Source organism: Carassius auratus, chromosome 33 (assembly GCF_003368295.1).
Source record: "Carassius auratus strain Wakin chromosome 33, ASM336829v1, whole genome shotgun sequence".
Lineage (NCBI taxonomy): Eukaryota > Metazoa > Chordata > Actinopteri > Cypriniformes > Cyprinidae > Carassius > Carassius auratus.
In genome coordinates, this window is record NC_039275.1 from 3,583,318 (window position 1) to 3,610,607 (window position 27,290).

A 27,290-nucleotide genomic window follows, 5' to 3' on the forward strand; every position below is an offset into this window, starting at 1 on the left:
CTTCAGTTGCACCATATTCTCGCAGGCATTATGGGATAAGGGCGGAATTGTAGCGGTTTCCGGATTCCCTGGATTGGGCTGCTGAGAAGAAAGAAAACTTGGGAGGAGGGTAAAAAAAACTCCTGGTTTTTGAGTTTTATCACGCATTTATAACAGGTAAGGGCTTCTGGCGGCTGAAAAGTTAGTCAAAGTTTCTTCGCGCTTGTATCCGGAAGTGATGAATCACTTTGTATCAAATCCCTGTGTGGCTCGAGTAACTGCTACATGTCAAAGTTGATACAAAGTTAATCTGGAAAGAAGTTGCATTAAATAACATCGTTGTATCACTCGATACTTGGTTTCCCTGTTTGAAACTGTAAGATAACTCGTGTTTTCTGTTAGTGTCAGTTTTTAGATGTGTTGTGTGCACTGAAATAAAAACATTTTATCAGTCCGGGTGTGGACGAGAAGTAGGTGTTTCCACTTAAAACGAAGTGTTTTAAAATGTATCCAAGGTTATCTGTTGTTTCATTTATAAATTACATTGGAATTTGGCATCATGTGAATTAAGACGTATTCCTCAGAAAGGGGGTTGCCAATCTCTGCCTGGAAGCAGCCTCCACACTTTAACATGCAGCCAGCAGCTCAGTGTATGATTCAGTCTTTTGTCATTCATGAGAAAATCATACCTGTTTTTAAAGCACTGTCATATGTAAGATATCATGGACCTTTCTCTGTGTTTAAGTTAGAATGTGAAAGACAGTAGTTGGTGCTGAAAATATAATAGTGATATAGATGTGATTATTGCTTACATATGAATATTACTATTATATAATTACATTTATTTTCCAAATGCTTTGTAGTAGTACTATACAATAACAGTCAAATAATTTAACGTGGTGATTAAATGAGCAAACTACAGCATAACAAAGGAATATTTACCATGCATTTAGAACTAGGCCTATAGTGATGATGCCCTAAAAATAAATGCAAAATTAAAAACTAGCCCAAAACACTTTCTGCTGGGTCTCAGGGGGTAAAATATGTTATAAGAATGTTTCCCCTTTATGATAAGGTTATTTCTGAATGATCATTGAATGTTCGAAACAACCTTTGTTTAAAAAAAAAAAAAGATTGGTTATGTCAAAGATAAAGAAAATAAGCAACATTCCATTTTTATCAGTTTGCAAACATCATGTGAATGTTACTTAGTTTTTTTTCTATGTTAGCCAGAGTTCTCAGATTGTTTTACTGTTGGCTGGGTATTTATAATGCAATATTTATTTATTTTTATTTCAAGCTGAAAAAGTATTGTATTCATCAAAATTATATCTTTTGACTCGTGTTATGTTTAAATAACCCTGAACCTGAATAGAAGTGGTCAAGAAGAGTTGACCAAGGACTGTTAGCCGTTTATCGCAAATGTGCTTTGTAAATAAGAGTCTTTTGCTTCCTTTAGCAGTCCTGGAAAGGTTTGCTTTGTAGCATGACATTTTGGGGGTTTTATATCACATTTTAGAATTCAGAGCAGAGGAAGAATGAGGAAGAATGAAAATGTTATATTTTTTGTGATTATTTTGTGTAAATAGAAACTGTTTGAAGTTGAAACAAAACGGAAACAAAACTTAAATCTGATTAAATGTGATATGTTCAAATATAACATGATATTTCATGATGTCTTCAGAGTAGCACAAAATTAAGTAAACACAAATGCTGCCATTCATAAATTTGGTGCTAGTCATTTATTATTATTTTTTTTTTATGTTTTTAAAATAAGTCTTTTATGTTCACCGAGGCTGCATTTATTTATTCAGAAAAAAGTAAAAGTATTACAATTTCAAATAACTATTTGGCTTTTGAAATATACTTTAAGATGTAATTTATTCCTGTGATCAAAGCTGAATTTTCTGCATCATTCCTCCAGTCTTCAGTGTCACATGATCTTCAGAAATCATGAAAATATACTGATCTGCTGCTCAAGAAACATTTCTGATTATTATCAATATTGAAAACAGTTGTGCTGCATCATATTTTTGTGGAAACGGCAATGCATTTTATTTGTGAGGATTCATTGATGAATAGAAAGTACAGCAATTATTCGTAATAGAAATCTTTGTAGCATTATAAATGTCTTTACTCTCACTTTTGTGCTTTTTGCTCAATAATTTACCCTTTGAAAGCTGAAAACGCAATGACTAGGCGGTGGCAGACAAATCTCCCTAGTTTAAACTAACGTGTCTAACTCGGATAGACACTGGAAACTGAAGATTGTCTCCGCCATCTTGGCTCTATCAAAAGTCTTTCTTTCTGTCTATCCTCTTTATTCACACCTTTAACCTCTCACCTCTCTTTTTTCTCACGTCTCATCCCGCTCTTACATAACAAAGATGTGTTATTTCCGCCCTTTGTCTTGAAATTCATTCATCAATATGCCACAGCTGAGCCGCTCTTCAAAGGTGAAGCGAATTTGGCCCGAGGTCATGAGGCACACGTTTCACTCATAAACTCTAGTGCTGCTTTGAACGGTAGTTCGGTTGTGAAAAATCAGCGCCGGCCATCAGTAAACCAAGCTTTCGGATCCGACTGACTGTATATGTGGCTTTCCAGTCACATGTCTCATGAGCTTACAATCCACTAAGCTCCATCAGGGATTCTGTTAAGAATCTCAAATCCATTTTTCCCCTTTATCATAAAACCAGTAAATCTCAAAAGTCAGGTTACAACCTACAAAAAGGTGATGAAAAGTTGAAAGCTGGTGTTCTTGTTCAAACTTCTCTTGGTTTTGAAGTTTAATGTGTGTTCATGCAAAAATGTGTGACTGCTGTGCCGATAATGAGGCCACTTGATTAATCTGCAGCTAGATTATCTTTGCAATAATTGCCAGCCAGCAATAACAAGACCTCCCAGAGTGTGTATGTGTGTGTGTATGATAAAATACGGATTGCATGATTGTCCTGTATTATAAAAGCAACACTGCGATGCCCACAATCTGACGTACATCATGAATTAATTTCCGTGCTTTCCTGATTTGATTTTTTTCTGTCTTGGGAGCAGAATCACTAATGCTCATAAAAATGAATAGCTCAAATTCAACCTTCTTTCTTGTTTTGTACTTATTTTGTTTAAGTAAAGTTAGAGTCAAATAGAAACGCAACCTAAGTCGGATTAAACATTGTGTAAAATCATCATATATTCACAAAATTTCAATGCATTATGACTTTTTAGCATAGAACAAAATTGCTGGATTAAACTGAACACATGCACTCTTCTGCTCACCAGGGCTACATTTATTTGATTAAAAATACAGTTAAAACAGCAAAGTTGTGAAATATTATTATAATATAAATGTAATTTATTTAAAAATTTAATTTATTCCTGTGATGCCAAGCACATTTTTCCTGCCTCTGGAATAGAAACATGTATGATCATAAAAATTAAGAACTCTGGGCAAATATTCACAGTTTTCACAGCATGATGACTTTTTGTAGAATTTGTACATGTACATTAATGAAGTCTCTTCTCTTCCGCCCCGCAAGGCTGCATTTATTAGTTTAAAAATAGTTAAATAAGTAATATTGTGAGATATTATAATTTAAAATAACTGGTCCATTGTTTAATATATTTTAAAATGTTATGCATTAATAAAATGGAAACAAAACCTAACAAACAGCATGCAAAATGTTCAAATAATCACTATATTGAATGATTATACATATAGAATATTCATTTTACATTTTAGAATAGCACATATATAATACAGTTTAAATGTTAGGAGTCAACTTTTTTTTTTTTGTGTCTTCTGCTCACCATTTATTTGAACAACTATAAAAACTGTAATATTATGCAATATTTTAGTGTTTTCTGCTGTAATATATCTTAAAATGTAATTGATTCTTATGATGGTGAAGCAGAATTTTCTTGTCTTGGGAGTAGAAACACTTGTGATCATAAAAATCTGTCAGTATTACATCTGACAACATGCTTTCACTGTGACGACTTTCAGCCCGCTGTCTCTGAATCAAACACACTTTCACTTTCAGAGTGTTTCTGGGTGGTTGTGTGTGTGTGTGTGAGATCTCTCATTTATTAGCAATGGTGAAAATGGAGGAAAGCATTTCCAGGAAAATGAAAGATAAACAGCATTGTTCCCTCCCTGTCGAGACCCTCGCTCTCCTCTTGATGTCAAACACACTCACACACAACAGTTTGTTCCTCATCAGTATTTTTAGTTTTAGTTTTTAGAATGAATTTATTTAGATTGTGTAAATGAAATATTCTGTCATTATGTGTTTAAACAACATACACTACTATTCAAAAGTTTGGGGTCATTAAGTCTTTTTTTAAATTCTTAATGACCCCAAAAATTAATACTTACATTCAGCAAGGATGCATTAAATAGAGCAAAAGTGACATTATTAATATTACAAAATTTTTTCAAATAAATTCTGTTTTTGTGAATTCTCTATTGCTAGAAAACGTTGGCCTATTAAGGTTTCCAGAAAAATATGAAGCAGCACTGAGCACAATATATTTTATACCTGTTAATAATCAGAAATGTTTCTTGTGCATTTAATCAGCATATTAGAATTATTTCTTAAGGATCATGTGACACTGAGGAGGAATGGCTATAAACTAAGTATTCAATAGATATTATTAAAATATATTAAAGTTAAACCTATTCTAAAAGTCTTAAATGTATTTATTAAATTATATCTATCTATCTATCTATCTATTTTTCTTCATTTAGTTGTATCATCAAGTGGGAGCATCATGTCACATGGAGAAAAAGGAAAGGTAAGATTCAGTTTAAAGGTGAAGTGTGTAATTGTTTTGCATATTAAAATGTTTAATGTTCATAGTCTTTGTAAATAATAAATATGTCATTAATATGTATTTTAGCATGACATGGCATGTCAAGTTCTGATTAAACCAATGGAGTGAGTTTGTGGGTGGGACTATCAGTTTGCTCAACCAATAGAAGTTGAAGGAAGCGTTTGGGAGATAATGCTTTTATCTAGTTATTATGCTTTTGCATTCAGAATAACATACTTCACATTTAACTCTTAAACATGTACATATTAAACTTTATTTGTCTCAGTGTAATCGTTCTGATGTGTTTCTAGTTGCCTGATGCTGCAGGATATGTGGGATTTGCCAACCTGCCCAATCAGGTGCACAGGAAGTCTGTGAAGAAAGGCTTCGAGTTTACACTGATGGTAGTCGGTGAGGAACATATAAACACACACATGGATCCAGACAGACACACACTGTGCTTTTAATTGTCTGTTATTTGTCATTTCAGGAGAGTCTGGTCTTGGCAAATCAACCCTGATCAACAGCCTCTTCCTGACTGACCTTTACCCAGAGCGCTATATACCTGGAGCAGCAGGTAAAACACACACACACACACACACGGCTCTCCTGAGGTCTTCATTGTGTCCAAGACTGAAATGATCCCTTGCGGTCATGAGAAAAGCCTCTGTAGATTAACTTTTTTTTGACCTGAAAAGTATGTGAACACTCAAAACGCACGTAAATATATTTCTTAGATAATGAAATATCTTAGAATATTTAAATTGCAGTATTTCTGTGGGTCTTGAAAGTTGTAATTCAGCTTCAAACAAATGAAAACCTTAAAGGGATACTCATTTGAAATTAAAATGTTGTCATTTATCGGTTACCCCCATGTCGTTCCAAACCCGTAAAAGCTCTGTTCGTCTTTGTATAAAAATTTAAGGATGAAAACCTGGAGCTTGAGACTGTCCCATAGACTGTCATGTAAATAACAAAGTCAAGGTCCAGGTATGAGGAGTCATCATCAGAATACTCCATCTGGCGTCAGACGTGCAATCTGGGTTATATGAAGCGACAGAAACACTTTTTGTAAGCGAAGAAAACAAAAATAACGACTTTATTAAATAATTCCTTTGTCAACGGCTTCCTCTGTGTCACTCCATATCACCGTATGCTGCATATGCTCTTCTGTGTCATTCGTGCCACAAGGATGAAATAGGATTTTTTCTTTGCTTACAAAAAGTGTTCCTGTCCCCGCATTTATATATTTATTTTATATTTCATGTAAAATTGATTGAAAAGTAATAGGCGGTGTTTTAAAACTAAGTTTTCTAATTAAAATGTATTTTATGCTCCCTAGACAATAGACATTACATTTAGAGATCATATTGACGTATATGTTCCCTTCCATTTATACCTTAAATTTCCTTTACTTTAAGTCTTAAATTTACCATCATAAAATCTACAGATACCCTTTAATTGTAAAACAGACAAGCATTTTTCAATAAAACATTTCACAAATAGAGGTGTTTTGTTTTAAATTATAATTTAAACGACATTCTGTTCTATTCTATTTATTGTGTATTACGCCTAATGCAATGAATTAAGAACTTTTTTTATGTGTGTCCAAATGCTTTTTCGTGTAAAGTAATATTTTCTTCAGCAAGATGCTGCTCCCGGTGGAATGCAGAACATTTCTGATTTAAATGCTCAATGTCTATTCAATACCTTTTAAATCTATCTGTTGAGCGTTTTGTCTATTAAAGCTCTCTAGAGTAAAAGGTTGTTATCAAGAAAGCAATCCCATCTTAAGCCCAGGGCTTCCTCCCAGAGGATCTCAGAACATGCTCATTTATCTGTTTCATGGTGCAAATTTTTTATTTGATTTGTCTTGATGTGCCTCCTCAAGTGTTTCTCTGAGCTTGAGTGTTTTGTTCTGATGGTTTTTTGTTTTGTACTTGCAGAGAAGATTGAGCGCACGGTCCAGATTGAAGCGTCCACGGTGGAAATCGAGGAGAGGGGAGTGAAGCTCCGCCTTACTGTGGTGGACACGCCTGGATACGGAGACGCCATAAACAGCCAGGACTGGTCAGTATGTGTTTACTTGTGGTGGTTTTGCACTGAATGGTACGGCTCGGATCGGGTCAGTTCGTGTTTGCACTGCAGTTTAGTACCGCGGGATCATAGACGTTGTTATAGTTGTGCCACCTCTACTGCCTCGATCTCCCGAAAAACTTTTCATTCCGTGTCGTCCCATCAAGCTCTCACTGGATCCACACCTTGGCTATCAACGAGAGGAACATCTGTACTTCCTCTACAGACCACTAAAGCCGCTTTATTTTGTTGTTTAAAAATGTGCGCTCGTTCGAATCTAGGGGTGCTCCGATCACGATCGGCCGATCGTTAATGCGCATCTCCTCAGTAAAGCCGGTTCTCTAATCAGCGGTTAATTCCATCAGGTGCATGATCGGAGCACCCCTATTCGAAACTGTTGTGTTTTCAATGAAAAAAAGTCACGTTCGGTCCTCTAGAGAGTCTAGGGTCTCGTGTTACAAGTTCAATAACGTATGTAGTAGTGATTCTCTCCGTATGGTGAATCTCTGTAGTAGTGCTGTGCCGTACCATGCAGAGGAAAAGTGCCATTAGCTAAACTTGTCCTGAGGAGTGAGCTAAATCAGATCAAACCTCCCTTTGGAGACATCTGGAGACGTCTTCAATTAGAAGAATGATTCATACTTAAAATATATGTATTTTAATAACATATATACAGTTTTAATTGTTCTTGGAGATTTTAGCAAAGCAAATCTTTCCCGCGATCTCCCAAAATACAAATAGCACATCACAAATCACATCAGAGACAGTAATATATTGGATCAGTTACACCACAATCAAAGATGCATATCACTTTGTCCCACGGGGAGGCTCTCTGATCACTGTCTAGTTCATCTTATACAACCTACAGGCAGAAGCTGAAATCAGCTAAACCTGTAATAAAGACTGTTAAATGATGGACTAATGAAGCAGAGCCACAGATCAGGATGAGCTCACAGAGACTGTAACTTCATATATCAGCTAGTGAGGATATGTGCATCAACACCACGACATTCCTATCATTCAATAATGATAAAGCGTGGTTTACTGGGAAACTCAAAACAGCTTCGTCGTGCCAAGGAGGATCCTTACAGAAGTAGGGATAAAATATTGTATAACCAGGCCAGAATCAGACTAACAAAAGATATCAGAGTGGCTAAGAAAACTACTCTGAAAAGCTATAAAAACAGTTTTCATCAACGACGCGGCATCAGTATGGACTGACCTGAGTAACATCAGGACACCATTCCTGTGGTCTGTGGAGATCAATAACTGACTGACAATCTCAGTAGAATATATAAGAGAAGTTATCAGAAAACGAATAAGAAATAAATAACAGCAATAAGCCATAACGATAAAAGCGGCTGTTTGTTTGCATGATTTGTTAAATATTTAAATCCAAAAGCATTTATGTTTTACTATAATAAGTGATACATTGATCATAATTAATTAATTTATCAGGATTGAAAATTAATCTCACAGAAATAAAGCGTTATGAACATAGCCTGCTTATTCAGTCGAGTCTGTTTCTGTTGATTTGTATTTACAGTAGCCTATATACATCACATTTAGAAAGAATTATAATTTCTTTATTTTTACAAAAGCTCCAGAACAAAAAACATCATTATGTTTTTCTGACATAGGGTACGAGGAGCTTATCTCTCGAGACAAGGTTTGTGACAGATAAAATATGCTACTAAATAAATAAACGATCATTATAGAAATTAAGAAGCTGACGTCTGATTTCGAAGTGGTTGCATTTAGCATATTTACTATGTTAACTTTAATGCCTAGCGTGCACAGTCTTTTGCATCGCTTATGAATATTTCTGCGTTCTATGGTGATAATAATCCACATCAGATCAAGTTATTTCAAACACCCACTGCTGACAGAATTGAGTTTTGAGCTCAACTTATTTGAAAAAGTTTTTAATGCTGTTGTTAAAGCTGTTATCTTTCTGAAATGATCCGCGGTGCAGACGCTCTTCAGATGCAGAGAAACTCCACCTTTGTTCATAATAACTCCACTAACCCCAGCTGGCCCACGTTGGCCTAAGGTTTTCATCGGGCCATTCTCCAAAAAAAAGTTCTCCAAAAAAAAAGGATAATAATTTGAATGTATGAATGCATCTTGATATGTTTGGATGTTTCTTTAAAGCTGAAACATTTAGAGATGTTACGTTTTCAACCATGCAAACTGTCTAACAGCAAAATCACAGCATGCAAATTAAAGATCTGTTGCTTAAAATAAAGCAGTAGATCTCGACCAGATGCCATCTTGGCCCATTCCAACTTTTCATTTCCCCTAAACATAATGTGTGTTTACTATTGAATGCACTTGCATCAGTGCTGATGTCGTGTCTCTGAGATAGATGAACTAGCTGTTTATTATCACAGATATCTACCATTAAATTAGACCTTGCATTTAATTATGACCTCTTGAATGGTAGACTGGACTGGTTATTAATTTAATACCCAATGTTTTGCGTTTGTGTATCTGCATAACAGAGATTATTTACACAATTGCACTTGACTGTAGACTGAAGGCAGCTGTTGTCTCTTGTTGGTCTATTGGTCATTGAGCCCTGCGGAGGAATGCTTAGAAAGTCCTGTTTGAAAGAGCAATATCCTCCCCATCTCTTACCCACACACTTCTCAAGCTGATGATGAAAATGTGCCATCCATGTTACCTACCTACTGTCATGTCATTTCCTCATGCCATGTCTTCTTCTCCTTCAGCCTCTTGATAAGGCTGCGGTCTCAGTGCCAATTCATGCATGAGGTCTATCAGAAGACGCAGAAGAGGCTTAGTTCTGGTTAGGGGTTTAGTTGCGTTTGCAGTATTTTGTTTAGATAAGTCTGGTGACTGTAGAGCAAAAGGGAAGCTGGTGGCGAGACTTTAAATAACTAAGAGTTGATGTATTCAACAGTTATAGTGAGGCTAATTATAGTTAAAAATAACTTAACGGTAAAATCTGATCTGACTCTTTCTGTCTACAGCAAGCACAACTGATCATCTGACCACATGACAAGTTGACAACAAGCAACAAAACTAACATCAGATGTCATCTCCTTTGGTGTTGATTCCAGCATTGTGTTTTTTAAGACCATGAGAAGCACACTTTTGACTAGTTCATTGAGTGTTTTGTATTGAGTGTGATCAGACAGTGTGTAAATTTTTCTTTGGGACGTTATCTGTTATCCCACAGGAAGCACGCACAGATCAACACGAGCACTGGAGTTTTTTCAGTGTTTCTGCTGCTTTGGGCACAATTATGTTAATGACTGCAAAAAGTGGATGTTTATTTTGCCTTTTTTTTAAATCATTCAACGCCTCTTTTTTAGTTTTGGTTTTAGTTTCATTATTGCTGTATTACTCATCCCTCCGTTTGTATAAAAGACTTTTAGAGAGTTTAAAAACACAAATGTGATGCTTGGAAGCAACATTTAGGTGCATAAATTATATACACACTAACATTCAAAAGTTTGGGATTTTTTTAAATGTTTTTGAAATACACCTGTTCTGATCACTGAGGCTGCATTTATTCAATCAAAGATACAGTACAACCAGTAATTTTCTGAAATATTAATACAATTTAAAATTCACGCATGAGTTCTATCAAAAGACACACAAGTCGCTTAGTTCTGTTTAGGGGTTTAGTTTAGTTTGCAATATGTTGTTTAGATTAGTCTGGAGACTGAAGAGCAAAAGGGAAGCTGGTGGCGAGGCTTTAAATAACTAAGAGTTGATGCAGTTATAGTAAGGCTAAATAGTCTTTTTTGTTGTTGGTGGTGAATTAAAATAAACGTCAGCTGAAACAAATTAAAATGGAAAAACATTTGTAAAAAATTATTCCAGGCAAGCCAGCATTTCTCATTTTAGTTTTAACTTGATGTTTTAAAAACTAAAAGTTAAAAAAATTAAATAATAATAAATAAATGTTTTGGTTATTTAACCTTGTGTACTAAAAAACTAAATAAAAACAGAAATAAAAATTATTAAAAACTGATTAAATATGTTAAAACTAAAAACAATTCTGAAAACAACTAAATTATTAACATTTACATTAAAAAAAATAAGTTAACACTGGTGCATGTGGTCAGTCTATGCTGGACAGGAGCCTGTAAACATGATGTTGTGGAGCGTTTATATAAGCTTTATTTGGACAGTGTTTTTTGTCATCATTTCTAAGTGTGTTCAGATATTTCATGATTAGATAGTTTTTTCTTCTTTTTTTCATATTCGCATCCTATGCTTGTTTAATACAATCACAAGCTTTTATGTCTTAGTATTTCCTTTCAGCTTGTTCTCTGATATTTTTTTTTCTGTTCAACAGCTTTAAGACGATCATCCACTATATTGATAATCAGTTTGAGCGATACCTGCATGATGAGAGCGGACTGAACCGCAGACACATCGTTGACAACAGAGTGCACTGCTGCTTTTACTTCATCTCTCCATTTGGACACGGGTAAAATGCACATTTTCTACCTTTCATCATCATCAGTCAATAAAACATTTTGTTCTTGCAAAAAGTGGCTTTAGCCTTCAATTAAGGCCAGTTTACAGTGAAGGTATGCATTAAAGCAACATCAATCACCAACAAAAACCACAGGCGAAAATTTCATAAAAAATTTGCACTTTAAAGTTCAAAAGTGACATGAAGAAGTTATGGAAAGTAAGAAGTGTTTTTTACCTGTATGTTTTGGGGAATGTGTGGCATTTATTTGATCATATTTTTTTACAATTTTTTTTAAATACTTCAAAAATACTTTAAAATTCAATAAAGATATGTTATACACAAAGTGACATTAATCTTCCATCAAAAATTACAGCCAATTTTTTTACAAGCCTCTGAGAAATGAAAAGCCGAAAAAATCACGTTAACTGTTCACACTGAGCGTGATGATTAAAATGTTCATTGGCCTTGAATTGGCAGCAAAAAAATGCAACCAAACAGTCACATGATTCCAGGGTCAAATTTGGTGGACATATACAATAGGGCTCGAAAGTTTGGGCACCCCTTGCAGAATCTGTGAAAATGCGAGTCATTTTCAAAAAATAAGAGAGATCATACTAAATGCATGTTATATTTTATTTAGTACTGTCCTGAGTACGATATTGTAAAGATATTAACATTAAGTCCACAAGACAAAAATGCTGAAATTATTAAAATAACCCCACTCAAAAGTTTGGGAACCCTTGGTTCTTAATACTGTGTTACAGTATACATCTTGTTTCATTCAGATTCATTCAGATCTTACTGACCCACTTTTTGATTTGTGCTTCCATTTGTGCTTGTTTTCCCAGCTTGAAGCCTCTGGATGTTGAATTTATGAAGGCAATCCACAGCAAAGTCAACATCGTCCCTGTGATCGCCAAAGCTGATACGCTCACGCTGAGAGAGAGAGACCGTCTCAAGAGAAGGGTGAGGATCTGACTCTCTCGGTCTACAACAAGCACAACTGATCATCTGACCGCATTACTAGTTGACAACAAGCCACAAAACTAACAACAGATGTTATATATTTGATCTTCTTTGGTGTTGATTCCAACATTGAGCTTTTTAAGACCATTAGAAACACACTTTTGACTAGTGCATTGAGTGTTTGGTGAACAGACAGTGTGTAACTGTAGCGTGGGGTGTGTACATGCATTCACACACACTATGGACTGTGTCTGAAGCAGGGTCAGATGTGTGTCAACCTGCATGCTCTGCAGGGTAAGTTGGACACTGATTATGTGGCATTTTTCTGGCTCCACTTCTTTTGGACGTTATCTGTTATCCCACAGGAAGCATGCACAGATCAACACGAGCGCTGGAGTTTTTTCAGTGTTTCTGCTTCTGCTTTTAGCACAATTATGTTAATGACTGCTAATGGTGGATGGTTATTTTGCCATTTTGTTTAAAATCATACACCGCCCCTGTTTGAGTTTTGGTTTTGGTTTCATTATTGCTTTATTACTCATCCCTCCGATTGTAAAAAAAGACTTTTAGAAAGTTTAAAAACACAAATGTGTTGCATAGAAGCAACATTTAGGTGCATAAATTATATACACACAGTTTGGGGTTGGTAAGATTTTTTAAAGGTTTTTGAAAGACACCTGTTCTGCTCTCGAGGCTGCATTTATTCAATCAAACATACAGTAAAATCAGTAATTCTCTGAATCATTAATACAATTTAAAATAGCTGTTTTCTATGTGAATATATTGTAAAATGTATTTTATTCTTGAGATCAAAGCTGAATTTTTAGCATCATTCCTCCAGTCTTCAGTATAATACGATCCTTCAGAAATCATTTTAATATGCTGATTAGCTGCTCAAGAAACACTTCTTATTATTATCAATGTTAAAAAAAGAAAAAAAAAAGATACATTTAAATTTTCAGGATTCTTATCTATAATTTGAATTTCAGTTCTGTTTGTAATTAGATACGAAACTGTAACATTATGAATGTCTTTACTATTACTTTTGAACTAAATCTGCCCTCGCTGATTAAAACTATTAGTTTATTTAAAAAAAGCACAACACAAAAAGTCTTACTGACCCCAAACTTTATACTTTAACTTATAAATAACATGGCTGTAATTTAAGTGAGCAACTTGGTCAACTATAGTAGTTGCCTTAACACTAGCTGTTTTCATCTTAGGTTTGTGTCTTTTTACAGAACAAAAATGTGCTTTCATTGTGTCATTGTGTTGTTTATATAATGTGAAGTCTTCTGTCTTTTCCTGTAGCTCAGCGTGTTGCAAGTCATTAGATTTTACATGACAAAAGAGCCTTAACGAGACAATAGTGTAGCAATTTGTCCTCCGTCCCCCACATTCACTAACCTAAACCCCTGCTAAACCCTGAGACACCTGCTGATCAGTGACTTACACCAGATAAAAACCAAGTAGCTACCCAACTCTTCTCATTTATGTCTTGAGGTTAGGCCATTCTGATTAGACGTGCCAATTGACCTCTGTCAGCATCTTATACGTGTGTGTCCGTGCATGTAACCATCGCCTCATTACTGAAAACGGTCTGTTTTAGATAAGACTGATGGAATCTAGTCCACATCCTGCAATCATTGCATGAACGTGCATCTAATTCTCAAGGAAATACCAGTTAAACCGTCTCCACCGTCAGCCGTTTCGAGCTAAATGACCTAAGTCATGACCTAAGTCAGTGTGTGTGTTCTTTGCTGTACAAATGTGGGGTTTCTGTCACTCTTGATCCAATGCACTTCCTCGATGGCTCATAACACACAGAAAGTCACAGGGCTTCATTGCTTGGTCCATTTTTAAACAGGGCTTTGGATACTGAATGCTTGTGTTTTTAGTAGTTCCCTTTATTCGCCTACTCCTTTTCTATTCCTGCAGGTAATTTCAAAACACATTTTCATGCTGTTTATTGCTCATATGATGAAATTATACAGATGCTATTAAGCTCAAAAAAGGAACTGAAATACTATAAAATTAGTCCATACAGCTTATGCATCACAAGTCTTTTAAGGTCATACATACACTACCATTTTTTGAAAGAAATGAATAGTTTAACTCCGCAAATACACATTAAATTGATCAAAATAACAGTAAAGACATAATTATGGGTGCACCAATACCGATCATGCACTCCTTTACTCATACTCGTGCATGTGAAAAGTGCTGTGTCCAGACAAATTTTACTGTATTTTTGATTTAAAAAATACAGCCTTGATGAGCAAAAGAGACATCTTTTGAAAATATAAAAATTCCTACTGACTCTTACAGAACTGTAAATTATCGTTCTTTGTGAAACAGCCCCAAATGTAGGTCGTTATTAATCTTTGGCTGTCAAATCTCATTCTCATTAGTTAATAACAGAACATGCATGTTTATGGCCGAACTTTTCCCTTTAGCTTTTTGTGAACAAACTACATGTTCCTATTGCTGAGAATCACACAACTACTTGAAACGTTGATTGTTTAGAACCTGAATGTAGGAAATTGCTCCATCAAACCTGAATGTCAGTGTGAATGAATTGGAGGAAGTTTAACGCTTGTTCTTTTCATTGGTACCTCCACAAATGCTTGAATCCTTTTTTGTTTTTGTTGTCAGAAAAGGAGGAACACACCCTTCAAATTTTTCTCTACCTTATCTTTTCCAAAGAAGACTGAGGTAAACTCTTGGACACAACTTCCAATCATCGACTCTGATTTAAGTGGAAATGCAAGTCAGAGGTTTAATATTTCCCACTCTATTTCCCATAATCCTGCCATAAGAATGACAAATAACCCATTGTTTCCTCGCGGCCTGACTGATATTTATGTTCGATTTTCACCCTCACTTTCTCACCGTGATTGCTTTGCTCTCATTCTCTCACAGGAGAGATCTGCGCTCTTTCTCGCACCATCATGAAAGGGGAAGCAGCTTGTGTAGAACAATATGGCCTTCCTGTAATGTGTCAGACAGATTGGCAGGGAAAGCGGGTCAGCGGTGTGCAGGAGTGTTTTCTGCTTATCTGAGACCAGAGTGAGGTCATAAAACCATGAAATATGTAAAATGTACTCGAGGGACGTTTAGGAGGCTCTCACTTCCTGACGAAGGAGTAATGTATACCGAAGAGCAGCAGATCTGGTCAATATGAGAAGGAAAGCCGAACTGACGCACATCTGGGGCGCGTATTCTCTAGTAGAGTTCAATGTGATTCCCACAAGCCAGATTGTAGGTGCATTGTTGTGTTTGTGTGAATTTGAATGTTATTGTTGATGTTTGCTATGCTGCAATCCCCATCACGCTCATATCTCAGTCTCCAAACTATCAAAGCTTTCCTCTCTTTGTCCCTTCGGTTGGCTTAATGGGAGAAATGTACCAAAGCACCAGCTCGCGCTGTATGAGTGTGAGAAACCTTTCCTTTGCCAACCGTTACCAGCCTTGTTGTTTATAAAAACACAGTGGGGACGAAAAGTCTGAGAGCACTTGTGAAAATGCATCTAATTTTTTATTTTTTTTTATTAACAGAGATGATTTTATTACAAATTATACCGTCAGCATAGCACTTTGTGTGAAAAAAGATGTATTTGAGAATCTGTTTACACTTTTGCTTAAATTAATAACATCTTCAGCCCTGATATTTCTGATCATTCAATAGAAGCAAGAAAATATGATCAATGACATTCAGTTACTAATATAAATAAATATAATTTAAATAAAAAATTAGCTACTATATATATGTGTGTGTGTCTATATATATATATATATATATATATATATATATATATATATATATATATATATATATATATATATGTATGTGTGTGTGTGTGTCTATATATATATATATTAGAGGTGGGCATAGATTAATCTCACTGTGATCTTGAAATTAATCTAGATTAATCTAGATTAAAATGGCTCATTCGAATTCTGCAGAAGGAATTCAGAATATGTGTGTTACCCAAATAAAATTGACAAACAGTATGTCTTTGAGAAGGGGTTTATCAAGCTAGATGGTGCATTAGAAAAGGGGCTCATCTCCTGTTTCCAAAATGCATCACAATGTGCTTGAAAAAGCTGTAAACCAATTCCACAGTGCACAAGGTGCAAACAACCGTACACCTGTTTCACACTTACTCCATCTGCAGTGCGTATGCATTGCATATTTTTTTCACGCACCCATGTTAATGGATTCCAGTTGCGTTCCAGGAGCGTTGCGTCTGCAGCAGTGCAGCGATTGTTTACGTACCGAGTAGTGAACTGCAAACGCGTCCTGTGTGAAAGCACATCGAGTCCGTGCTGCTCCACATACGTAACGCACACGGACTGCATACGCACTGCAGACGGAGTATGTGTGAAACAGGCGTGAGCCGTAGTTGGGGTCCGCGGGGACCTGGTGGAGGTTGTACCAGTGGGACCTGTTTGAAATTGTTTAATTTGTATGTTTGATTATTTTTATTTCTTTGTGCTATTTACACAACGTTTACGTTTTTTTTTTTCAAGTTTGTAGGTGTCAAGGTACAGAAACCAAATAATTAAATGTAAAATAGCACTGGATAGTCTTTAATGTAAAAATGAAATATACAAGCAAACCTACATTTATACAGACACCTTCAACATTTCTCACATTATTACAGTTTTGCTATATATATAAAAAAATATATCTGGTGTCTGAATAATTTTTGGTTTGACTGTTAAAACTACAAAGTAATTCAGTCAAGAGCAGTGAGTGATTTTCATTTTCATTTTCTTGGATTGTCATTACAGCAGCCAGTCGCTAAATTAGGCGCGGTTTAAGAGACGATGAACGCATCCAATATAATACACATCCCATTTTTTTCCTCAACTGTTTACTTTCACTTAAGAAATAACTGACAGATTTTCGAGCATAATTTCCAAGGTGGATATTTTGACATATTTTTAATGTATTTGTCGGCACAAGAGCAAAAATAAGCAGATTCGATGTTCAAGTGTTTTGATACGCCTTTCTCTGCGTGAGCCCTGAACACCAGAACACCGCAAGTACTGAATTGGGCTCTTTAACATCTTTTTGTTTGTTCAAACTGCGATTTGTATTTGTTCGTTCAGGTGCAGGAGGGACTTCGAGGAGAACTTCGCAGAAGAGAGCTCGGTTCAGTGTCGCTGTCCGTGATACGTGGCTCTCGATCTCTCTCTCCGCACCGAACACAGCGCGCGAGTAACCAGTTACTCTGTTCATCTTTTCTGCGTCTTGTGTTTGGATGCTTTAATGTTTAAATCGACAAGCGATAAGGCTTAAAAACGTGAGAAAGATAAGCTTTCGTGACGATGCGCAGCAGTTACCCGTCAACTGTCCTGGGCATCTTTTTAGGCGGTCCTCAGCGAGTCAGTTATATAAAATATCAAGGTGAAAGTCATCATAGCTTGCTTAGTATAGACCCAACTCCCAACCAACTTTGAGAAGAGATTAACGGCGATATTTTTTTTTTATCGCCCGATAAGAGTCTCACGTTAACGCAGCACATTAACGCAGCACGTTAACGCCGATAACAGCCCACCACTAATATAATTTACATTACATAAATACATATCTGAATATTTTTTCATTATTATTTAAATCATTTTTTTTTCAGCTTTGCTTTACATTTTTTTACATTCTCACATTTTCTCTGTGTGTGACTATATATGATATAATTTATATTTATGGAATTACATATACAAATTAATTATAACTGAATATTTTGTAATTTTAGCTTTTTACTATTTAAGCTTTATATATATTTATGGAAACAAGTTTTCAATGTTGTCTCAGAGTTCCTGACCTCACGGTCTCCATTTATGATTTTGTGGTCATACAGTCATTGTCTAAACACAGGGCTCTGGTGTTAAACATGCCGTTTACTGTACAGTGTATGAAACTCTTCTCCACAGAGCAGTGAGGTCACTTTGTTTTCAAGGCCAGCTCTTCATTTGACATTCATCTGATATTGTTATCATGTCACCCTCAACTGCAGAACTTAAAAGGGTGGATATCTCATGGTGTGGGTATGACTATGAGCACATTCCTCCCCTAAATGAGGGTGGGGTTATTTATTTGTGTTCTCAGGCAGAATGATTGCATCCTGGAGTTGCAGCTCACACTGTCCAGTACTGGTCACATAAGCATTCAGTTACCATGGCTTGACCTTTGTTTAACACTCCAGTTGGTACAGTATGTTTTCTTTTTAAGAATAGAGTGGCCATAAAACAGGGACAAGCTTTTAGTACAACCTTCACTAAGAATGGCACAATCAAATCCAGTTCCTGTTGAATAAACCAGCTCTCATAGAAGCGTATTTAAGGTTTTTAATTTAAAATTCACACAAAAATATTTTATTCCATGTTGTTCCTTATTTGTTTCAAAGTGAATTGCTTTTATAGAATACACAATGAATGTTGCACTTGTGAAGTATTTCAGACCTCACAAAGGACAAAAAAGCACAGTGAAAGTGGTCTAGAGTCGAATAATGATTAAACAATGAATAACTGAATAATGTAAACCATTAATAAAATTGCTAATTTCCATCTGTTGCTCACACAAAGCTATCATACGACTTCAAAAATCATTTGAACGTACTGTTATGTGTCCTCCTAAATCTCAAAGCCTCAATGACCAGTTTCTTTGGGTCTTCCACAAATTAAGGTCTTAAATAGGAGCAAAAAGTTTTAAATTCATAAAGTCATGGCATGAATATCTCTCACAGTAACTTTGCCTGGTTTACCAATACATGTCTAAATAACCTTAAATCAAGTTACATTTAATTGAAATGCAAAATGTCGAAGTCCTGTTTTCTGAGAAATTAAACAAAATTAGGTACGTTTATGCTTAAAATGTGAATCTTATGTGAATGGGAATGCTTCTTAATGTGAATCTTTAAATTAAATTGATTTTTTTAGCCTTTTGAGTGTGATCAGAACATACAGTAAAAAAAAATATTACAAATTTTGGTTAAGCATTTTGGATGTTGTTTAAAGAATCAGGTGAATTAATCCTTTAATTTTTTTTAAGTTATATTTCCGAACGGTTGCTTCTACAACTAATTTTCTGTTATTTTTAGACATTTACAGTTAACAGTTCAATTTACTTTCGATCTCTAAATTCCCTGTACTGGCTCTTAAAATGTCTTAAAAGGGTCATATGATGTTGCTAAAAAGAACATTATTTAGTGTATTTGGTGTTATGCAATGTGTTTAGGCAGTTTAAGGTTAAAACAACAAATTTTCCACATACTGTACATTATTGTTACTCCTCTATGCCCCGCCTTTCTGAAACGAGTCGATTTGAATGAGTCTTCACTTTTATAAAGAATATCTCTTTGGATTTGAGACTTTAATCTTTGCAACTTTACCTATCTTCTGTATGCAGAAATAGCTTTTAACACTAGCATGAAAACATGAAATCGCATCAGAAATTGAACTCTTTTTTTATTTCCTTCTTTATTGACATACAGCTTTGGGAAAGACATGAAGATAATTAAATAATGACCGTCCATAACATGCATGTTAATTTTTAGGTGAACTGTCTCTTTAAAGAACATTTCCTCGATGCTTTCAGCCAGAATATCAGCTACAATTAAATTCTGACAGTTCTCATAGAATTGTTCATACTTATATTGTAGCATTGCTGAAGGCCTCAACACACACACACACACACACACACACACACACTCATCCCTGACAGGAATTTGCTGAAATGAGCGACTCCTCACGTCCTGCTGTTTCAGAGATGCCGGATTAACATTAGCCCTGGTACCGACACACACACACACACACACACACACACACACACAGGTCCGAGTAATTGGTCAGTCCTGTTGAGTTTCTTTTAGAAATCTATAACACCCCTGTGTGTGTTTTTGTGTGAATGAAAGGGCTTCTCGAGCCGCAGGTAGCCAGTGGTTTTATCCAGAGACAAGGGATCACAGTTAAGAACTTCACTACTTTGTGGTTCGACACACTTTTCTGCTGAATGGGAACTTTTTCACTATTTAATAATTGTACATGCTGCGCTGAGCTGTAATAATGCTGGTTCCATAAGCCTCAAACAACATCTTCACTAAAAACAAAATGTTATTGTGTTGAAATACTCGGTGTAAAGTCTGTAGGGAGTGGTTGGGTAAAAAGTTGCGTATTCATGCTGAAACCTGACCGTGTGAAACTACTGTTTTGCTCCCTGAAGTATAAGCTCATAATAATTGGTCTATAGATAGGGAAACTATATTTAATTTATTTTGATGTGTTATGTACTTAAATATAGTGCCTGTCAAGTTTGTGGCTCCTATTTTTATGCATGTGACCAAATGTTTACAAGCCTCTCTAGTCGTGCAGATGTTACAGTATTTAGTCATTTTAGAATTTTTACTTAAAACTGTAATCGGGTTCATTTTGTTTTAATGTAGACAATAAATCTTTCTTTTTACATGCATTCCACCAGATTTGGTCAAGAGTGCAAGTGCAGCTTGATAGATAGAGGACTTGGATGAAAAGACTCCAACATCCAGCCCTACTCGTACCTCAAATAGTCTTGCTTTTTCAAACACATGGTCACGACTCATAATGCATCCTATGACAAACAAATTACAAGCCTAATAGGTGAAACCCACTTCCCTTTTAAGTTCAGAGCCATGGAGAAACCCCTGTACCATTGTTTCAGACTCCAGGTGCCTCTGCTGACCACGTGAACACGCTGCCAATCCAAACACATTGAGCCTCAGAGAAAGACAGGCAGAGTAATGACTGTGTTGAGGCCTGCACTGATAAGTCACATCAAGATTCTCAGTGCTGGCAATAAAACTGTGGAAATTCCTTGTTTCTGTACACTATTATCAGCGTGCAACTGTGTGAAAGGTTCTTGATGCTGTGCTTTTACATGCTAATATTAACGGTCAGCAGAGTTGAATCTATAAATTTATAAAAAAAATTTAAGAACAGCATTGCTTTTGCAATGTTGGTCAATTTACACTATAATATATATATATATATATATATATATATATATATATATATATATATATATATATATATATATATATATATATATATATATAATTATTTTCAGATTTAATGTCATTTTAGTTTCATATTTAGTAATTTTATATGCCTTTTGTCATCATTTTATTAATGTATGATTCTTTCTTTTCTAATTTTAGTTTTTTAATTTAGTAATAGAAACTTTTTTACAATTTGGTTGCATGAATAATATTTTTTATTTAATATTTATAATACATTTTATTGCAGCTTTATTTCAGTTAACTAAACAAAAATAGTTTTAGTTACCATTAACAATTTACTGACTATTGCTTTTTGCATTATGATGATAGTTTTTATCTGTTTATCAATTTATTGAATTAGCTTTTACTTTTATATTTCCATTACCAATCTACTTATTTGATGTGTTTGATAGTTATATTTTATTTCAGTTTTATTTTTATTATATTATTTTATTTTTATTTTAGTACTTCAAATACTATAAATAATTTTTACAATTTAAACATATTTCAGTTGGCTGCCAAGGCATTTTTATTTAATATTAATTATTTCAGGTAATATTTATATTTAAGTTGTATTGCAGCTTTTTTTTTTTTTAAGTTAACAGAAGTGTTTTTTTGTAATAGTTTTAGTTTACGTTAACAACCCTGATGTTCGCATGCAATTCGGCTTTTGTGTTGCGTCTGTGCTGCGAATCCACATGTTGCATATTCCTAATCTGCTTTTCTTGTTTCGATTTTCATGTACAGTTATATCTTAACTCCCTTTCCCATTCCAAGTCTCTATTGTGCCATTTTTCTTGGTTTATTGTGAAGCAATGTGTTTATTTTCCCATTTGGACATCAAGTCATACAAAATTTCAGAAATTTCTGCATCCATATCTGGCATGAATGGGAAAGATGGACCCTCATAAATCTTGCACTTTTATTCCCTTCTTCATTTCTTCAGTTAGGTTTGATCAGGTGATGCACGTTTACGGTCATGCACCAACTGTACATGTTTATTTGTACTCAGAACACCCAACAATGACACCCACACAAACAATAACACACACACTGTCCTGTGCGGCCCAGTCTTGCTATGAAAACAGGGCTAGTCATAACAGGAGGGGGTTTCTGTAAAGCAACGCTTCCCCGCTGAGATTACATGAAAGCGCTGAGAATGTCAGGAAGAGGTTGCTGGTGGCGTTCTGGGCGTCACTATGTAATGGCATTGTGAAGGTGCTTCTTAAAAAAACAGCTTTGAAGTTAGAAAAATAAATCCTAATGTCTGATCCGCCACAGGTGCTTGGGAAATGTGTTTTTCTTATCTAGTTTGACAGAAACAATGCTACTTTTCAACCTCATATTCACTTAATCAGTTTGTTTTGACACACTGAACTGGAAATATCTCCCACACCGCTTTGCATCACGGTCTGCACAGGTTGAGGTTGAGTTCAGTGTTTGCTGGAAATCACGTGGGGTAAGTGGGATGAGTTTTTCAGCTCTCTGCTCAAGATCTGTCTCGGGCCTGATCGAATCTGTTATCTGCCGCTGACTGACACCAAACAAACCAAGTGTGGATCCAGTAGATGGTTTACATTGCGTGATTCATACGATTCCTGTTAGCATCAAAGAGTTTCCTCAGAGCTCTCTGAGAACGTTCCAAATGACAGCGTGCTGAGAGAGCTTCGGAAGTTCAAAACATAAACTGTTTGAACAGGAATGTTTTGGAAGAACATTTAGTGCAATTTCAAAACTGTGAAATGGTACTGGCATCATAAAATATTCTACAATTGCCTTGTTTTTTTTTTTTTTTTTTTAAATTAGAGCAGTGTGTGTGTAAACATACACCAAACACACACACACATATTGTTAGAATATTTGTTCAATTCATTTATTTGAATTAATAGTAATTTAAAGTTTTTAATGTTGTATTTCAATAATAATAAAAAAATTGTTTTGTATAATTGACTTCATTAACCTATTATATACTTTTTTTTTATTAATACACACATTTATATGAATAAGCCAAGCCATAAATGTATTCATCATGATTTAATATTAATAATATATATATATATATATATATATATATATATATATATATATATATATATATATATATATATATATATATATATATATATATATTCATTAATATTTTAATTTTTAAGTGTAAGTAATATAATGTATAATTATATGAATTTAAATTTGAGTTTAATTCATATATTTTTGCATTCGTAATTCTAATTCAGTCACACCAGGACCACACAACTCTATATGTTAAGGTTTATGGTTTTTAAAAAAGGTTTTTCTTTCGTCAGATTTTGGATGAGATCAGTGAACACGGGATCCGGATCTACCAGCTTCCAGACGCTGATTCGGACGAGGATGAAGAATTCAAGGAACAGACGCGTGTCCTAAAGGTCAGAGGTCAAAGTGTTTGTTCATTATCGGTCCTGTAGCACTGGCTGACCTCCTGAAGGCTTTGACTGAAGTTGGAGTGTGTTTGTGAGCAGGCCAGCATCCCGTTCGCCGTGATCGGCTCCAACCAGCTGATAGAGGTGAAGGGGAAGAAGATTCGTGGACGGCTGTACCCCTGGGGCGTAGTGGAGGTGGAAAACCCCGAGCACAACGACTTCCTCAAACTGCGCACTATGCTAGTGTGAGTACACACACACACACACACACACACATGTTGAGGTGTCTTAACCTCCTGAATATGAGAGATGTGAGAGCAAAGGCAGAAAAAGTTAAACTCTTTAAATGACCTTTTCCCCCCTCTGACCCTTAGAGGTCAACACGATGATTTGGCTGCTGTACATTCAAGACTATTAGATAGAAATAACCTGATATGTGAAACGAGTAGCAAGGCTGACCTAACAATTGTCGGTTTGCAAAAACCGTTTGTAAATTGTACAAAAATATTCAGTTCCAAAATAATAATATGACCATAAAAACTTATGCATTTTTGATGCACATTTTCACCCCAAATTCTTATTAATTTAATGAAAATCTATGATTTATTTGGTGTTTCTCATAAGTCGAGAGTCTCTGTGGTGTATTTCAGTGAAAAGTGAAATACATTTAAATCAGCATAAAAATGTTAAATATTTTACAACAGACCACCATGGTGTGTAAATACTTTCATAATAATGTTTTAAATCATGTAATGTTTATTTGAAAGCCCAATGAATTAGTTTAGGTTTTTTTGCACGACATTGAGAAATTTAAGTAAATGTTCTTAATTATCATGAATGTGATGTCTCAAAGAAAAAACTCTATTGGTGGTAAAATAGCTTTTTAATTTATTTATTCAAAAATATAATTTCTTATTTAGCATGCATTTAAATAATGAATTATTGTAAGTTTTTTTGTTTTGCACAACATTGAGAAATTTGAGTAAAATGTGCTTGATTTATAATGAATATAATGTTTTATGTATAATGTAAAATAGGCTTTAATTTCTTTATTCAAAAATATGATTTCTTATTTTATATTTATTTATATATTTAAATAAATGTTTTTGTGCTACTTTAATGATATATTTAATAAAATGTACTTTTAACATTCATTTTACATTTTAATGAATATATTGTTTCAATTAAAATAAAACTCTATTGGTGGTAAATAGGCTTTAATAATTTATTTTATATAAATGTAAAATTTTCATATTTGAAATAATATGAATTAGTGTAGGGTTTTTTGGGAATACTTTACAGATCAAGTAAAGGAAATGTGCTTAATTTATCATGAATATAATGTATCGAAGAAAAAACTGTAACTGTGGTAAAATATGCTTTAATTTCTTTATGCAAAAATCTAAAAAAAAAAATATTTTGGCTTGAAATGAACTTGATTTCATATATTAACTATATATCGATCTTAAGTGTTCGTTTGTTTCTTAGTGTCCTCTGCTGACATGTGTGTGTGTGTGTGTGTGTGTGTGTGTGTAGAACTCACATGCAGGACCTGCAGGAAGTCACTCAAGATCTCCACTATGAGAACTTCCGTTCAGAGAGACTAAAGCGAACTGGCAGGTAAGACAAATCAACGAGCACAGCCTCAGATCATCAGCCTGTGCATGAACTGTATATCTGTTCGCTGTGTATCTGTACTGAAACTCTGTGTTCCCACAGGGCGGCTGAAGAAGATGTGATGGACAAAGACCAGATCCTCCTGGAGAAGGAAGCTGAGGTTGGTCACTTACATATATGCAGTTGAATTTGTGTTTTTGACAGTCGACTAGAAGTTTCCTTCTGTTCTACCTATCTTTATGAATATATTGTGTTTAATTAGAGTGGTATTCTGGCCTATGGGAACGTATATCGCAGTCAGGTGTGGACGCAATCAGAGCAGTTTGTAAACATCCATGTCTGCGCAGGAAATGACACACAACATACAGGGTGTTAATATAAACAATAAACAATCTCTTAATATTTAAAATTGCAAAAGGGGAGGGGTTTAGGTTTAAGGGTATTTAGGGGATATACAATATCATAAGACCAAAAATGTGACCCTGGACCACAAAACCAGTCTTAAGTTTCAATTTTCTGACAATATTTGGCCGAGATACAACTGTTTGAAAATCTGGAATCTGAGGGTGCAAAAAAAAAATCACCTTTGAATTTGTCCAAATGAATTCTTAGCAATGCATATTACTAATCAAAAATGAAGTTTTGTTATATTTATTGTAGGAAATTTACAAAATATCTTCATGGAACATGAACTTTACTTAATATCCTAATGATTTTTTACATAAAAGAAAAATCGATAATTTTGACCCATGCAATGTTTTTTGGCTATTGCTACAAATATACTGCAGTGACTTAAGACTGGTTTTGTGCTCCAGGGTCACAAATATACACTAACAAACATAAGCAACATTGTCATCATCATCAGTGATGTATTCAGAGGAGAAATTGTATACAATATGTACTCTAATTATCATCATTGTTGTAAAAATACAGAAAGAACAGTGATATTGTGAAATATGGTTGCACTTGCAATGTATTAATTTATTCCTGTGAAGCACAGCTGTATTTCCAGCATCATTCCTCCAATATACAGTCTCACATGATCTTCAGAAATCATTCTAATATGCTGATTTGATGCTAAGTTATAAATGTTATAAATGATTAATGGTGTTCAAACAATCAATAATTGTTCTCAGTGTTGCTGCTTCATATTTTTTGTGGAAACCATGTTACTTTTTTAGGATTCTTTGATGAATAGAGAGTTCAAAAGAACAGCATTTATCTGTAATAGAAATATTTTGTAACATTATAAATGTCTTGAAACATAGAGACACAGTCGATCTGTTTTTCCTCTCTCGCAGCTGAGACGCATGCAGCAGATGATCGCTCAGATGCAAGCTCAGATGAAGATGAAACCAGGAGACGACTAAGTGTGTGTGTGTGTGTGTGTGTTGTGGGAACAGGAAGTGCCATCTGACTGGAGGTTACTTTATCCTACCCATTTCTAAACACTATTTGCTTGTTGAATCCCTCATGTTTATCAGATTAACGGAACGTAATGTTAATGTCGTCTAATTGATGTAACCAATCACTCATGATCACAGCTCCGCCCATACGAATAACTGCAACACTGAAACAAACAGTCCATTATCATGACATTTAATCAATTGGGTTAAACACTGTTAATAATTTATATAACCTGTAGTCAGTCATGGTTTCATCGACAATGTTCAGCTTATGTTCATCTGTAGATTGATTAGGGTTTGTGGTCCACCGGAGACTAGATGTTTTTCTGTGCCAAACACTCTTTTTAAGATGCTGGGATTGAACCAGTCATGCATCAGGCTGGCATATGTTTATCAGATCTCCTTGTCAGTACTTTATTAAGCATATACAGTATATATATATTCCTTTGACTGTAGATACATGGGTTAAAATTAGAGGACAATGCACTGGGGGAAGTCGTGGGGAAGGGGAAGTCGTGGCCTAATGGTTAGAGGGTTG

General features: G+C 35.0%; 1 protein-coding gene across 1 annotated transcript; it reads left to right on the top strand.

Annotated features, from left to right (window-relative positions):
• Window positions 1-27,290, top strand: LOC113052762 (septin-2-like). The gene is made up of 12 exons (XM_026217192.1): window positions 1-156; window positions 4,727-4,773; window positions 5,103-5,202; window positions 5,282-5,368; window positions 6,738-6,861; window positions 11,201-11,335; window positions 12,175-12,292; window positions 23,634-23,735; window positions 23,829-23,974; window positions 25,266-25,349; window positions 25,449-25,506; window positions 26,648-27,290. Exons 2-12 carry the CDS (start codon window positions 4,750-4,752, stop codon window positions 26,714-26,716), a joined length of 1,047 nt encoding a protein of 348 aa, XP_026072977.1. The 5' UTR covers window positions 1-156; window positions 4,727-4,749; the 3' UTR covers window positions 26,717-27,290.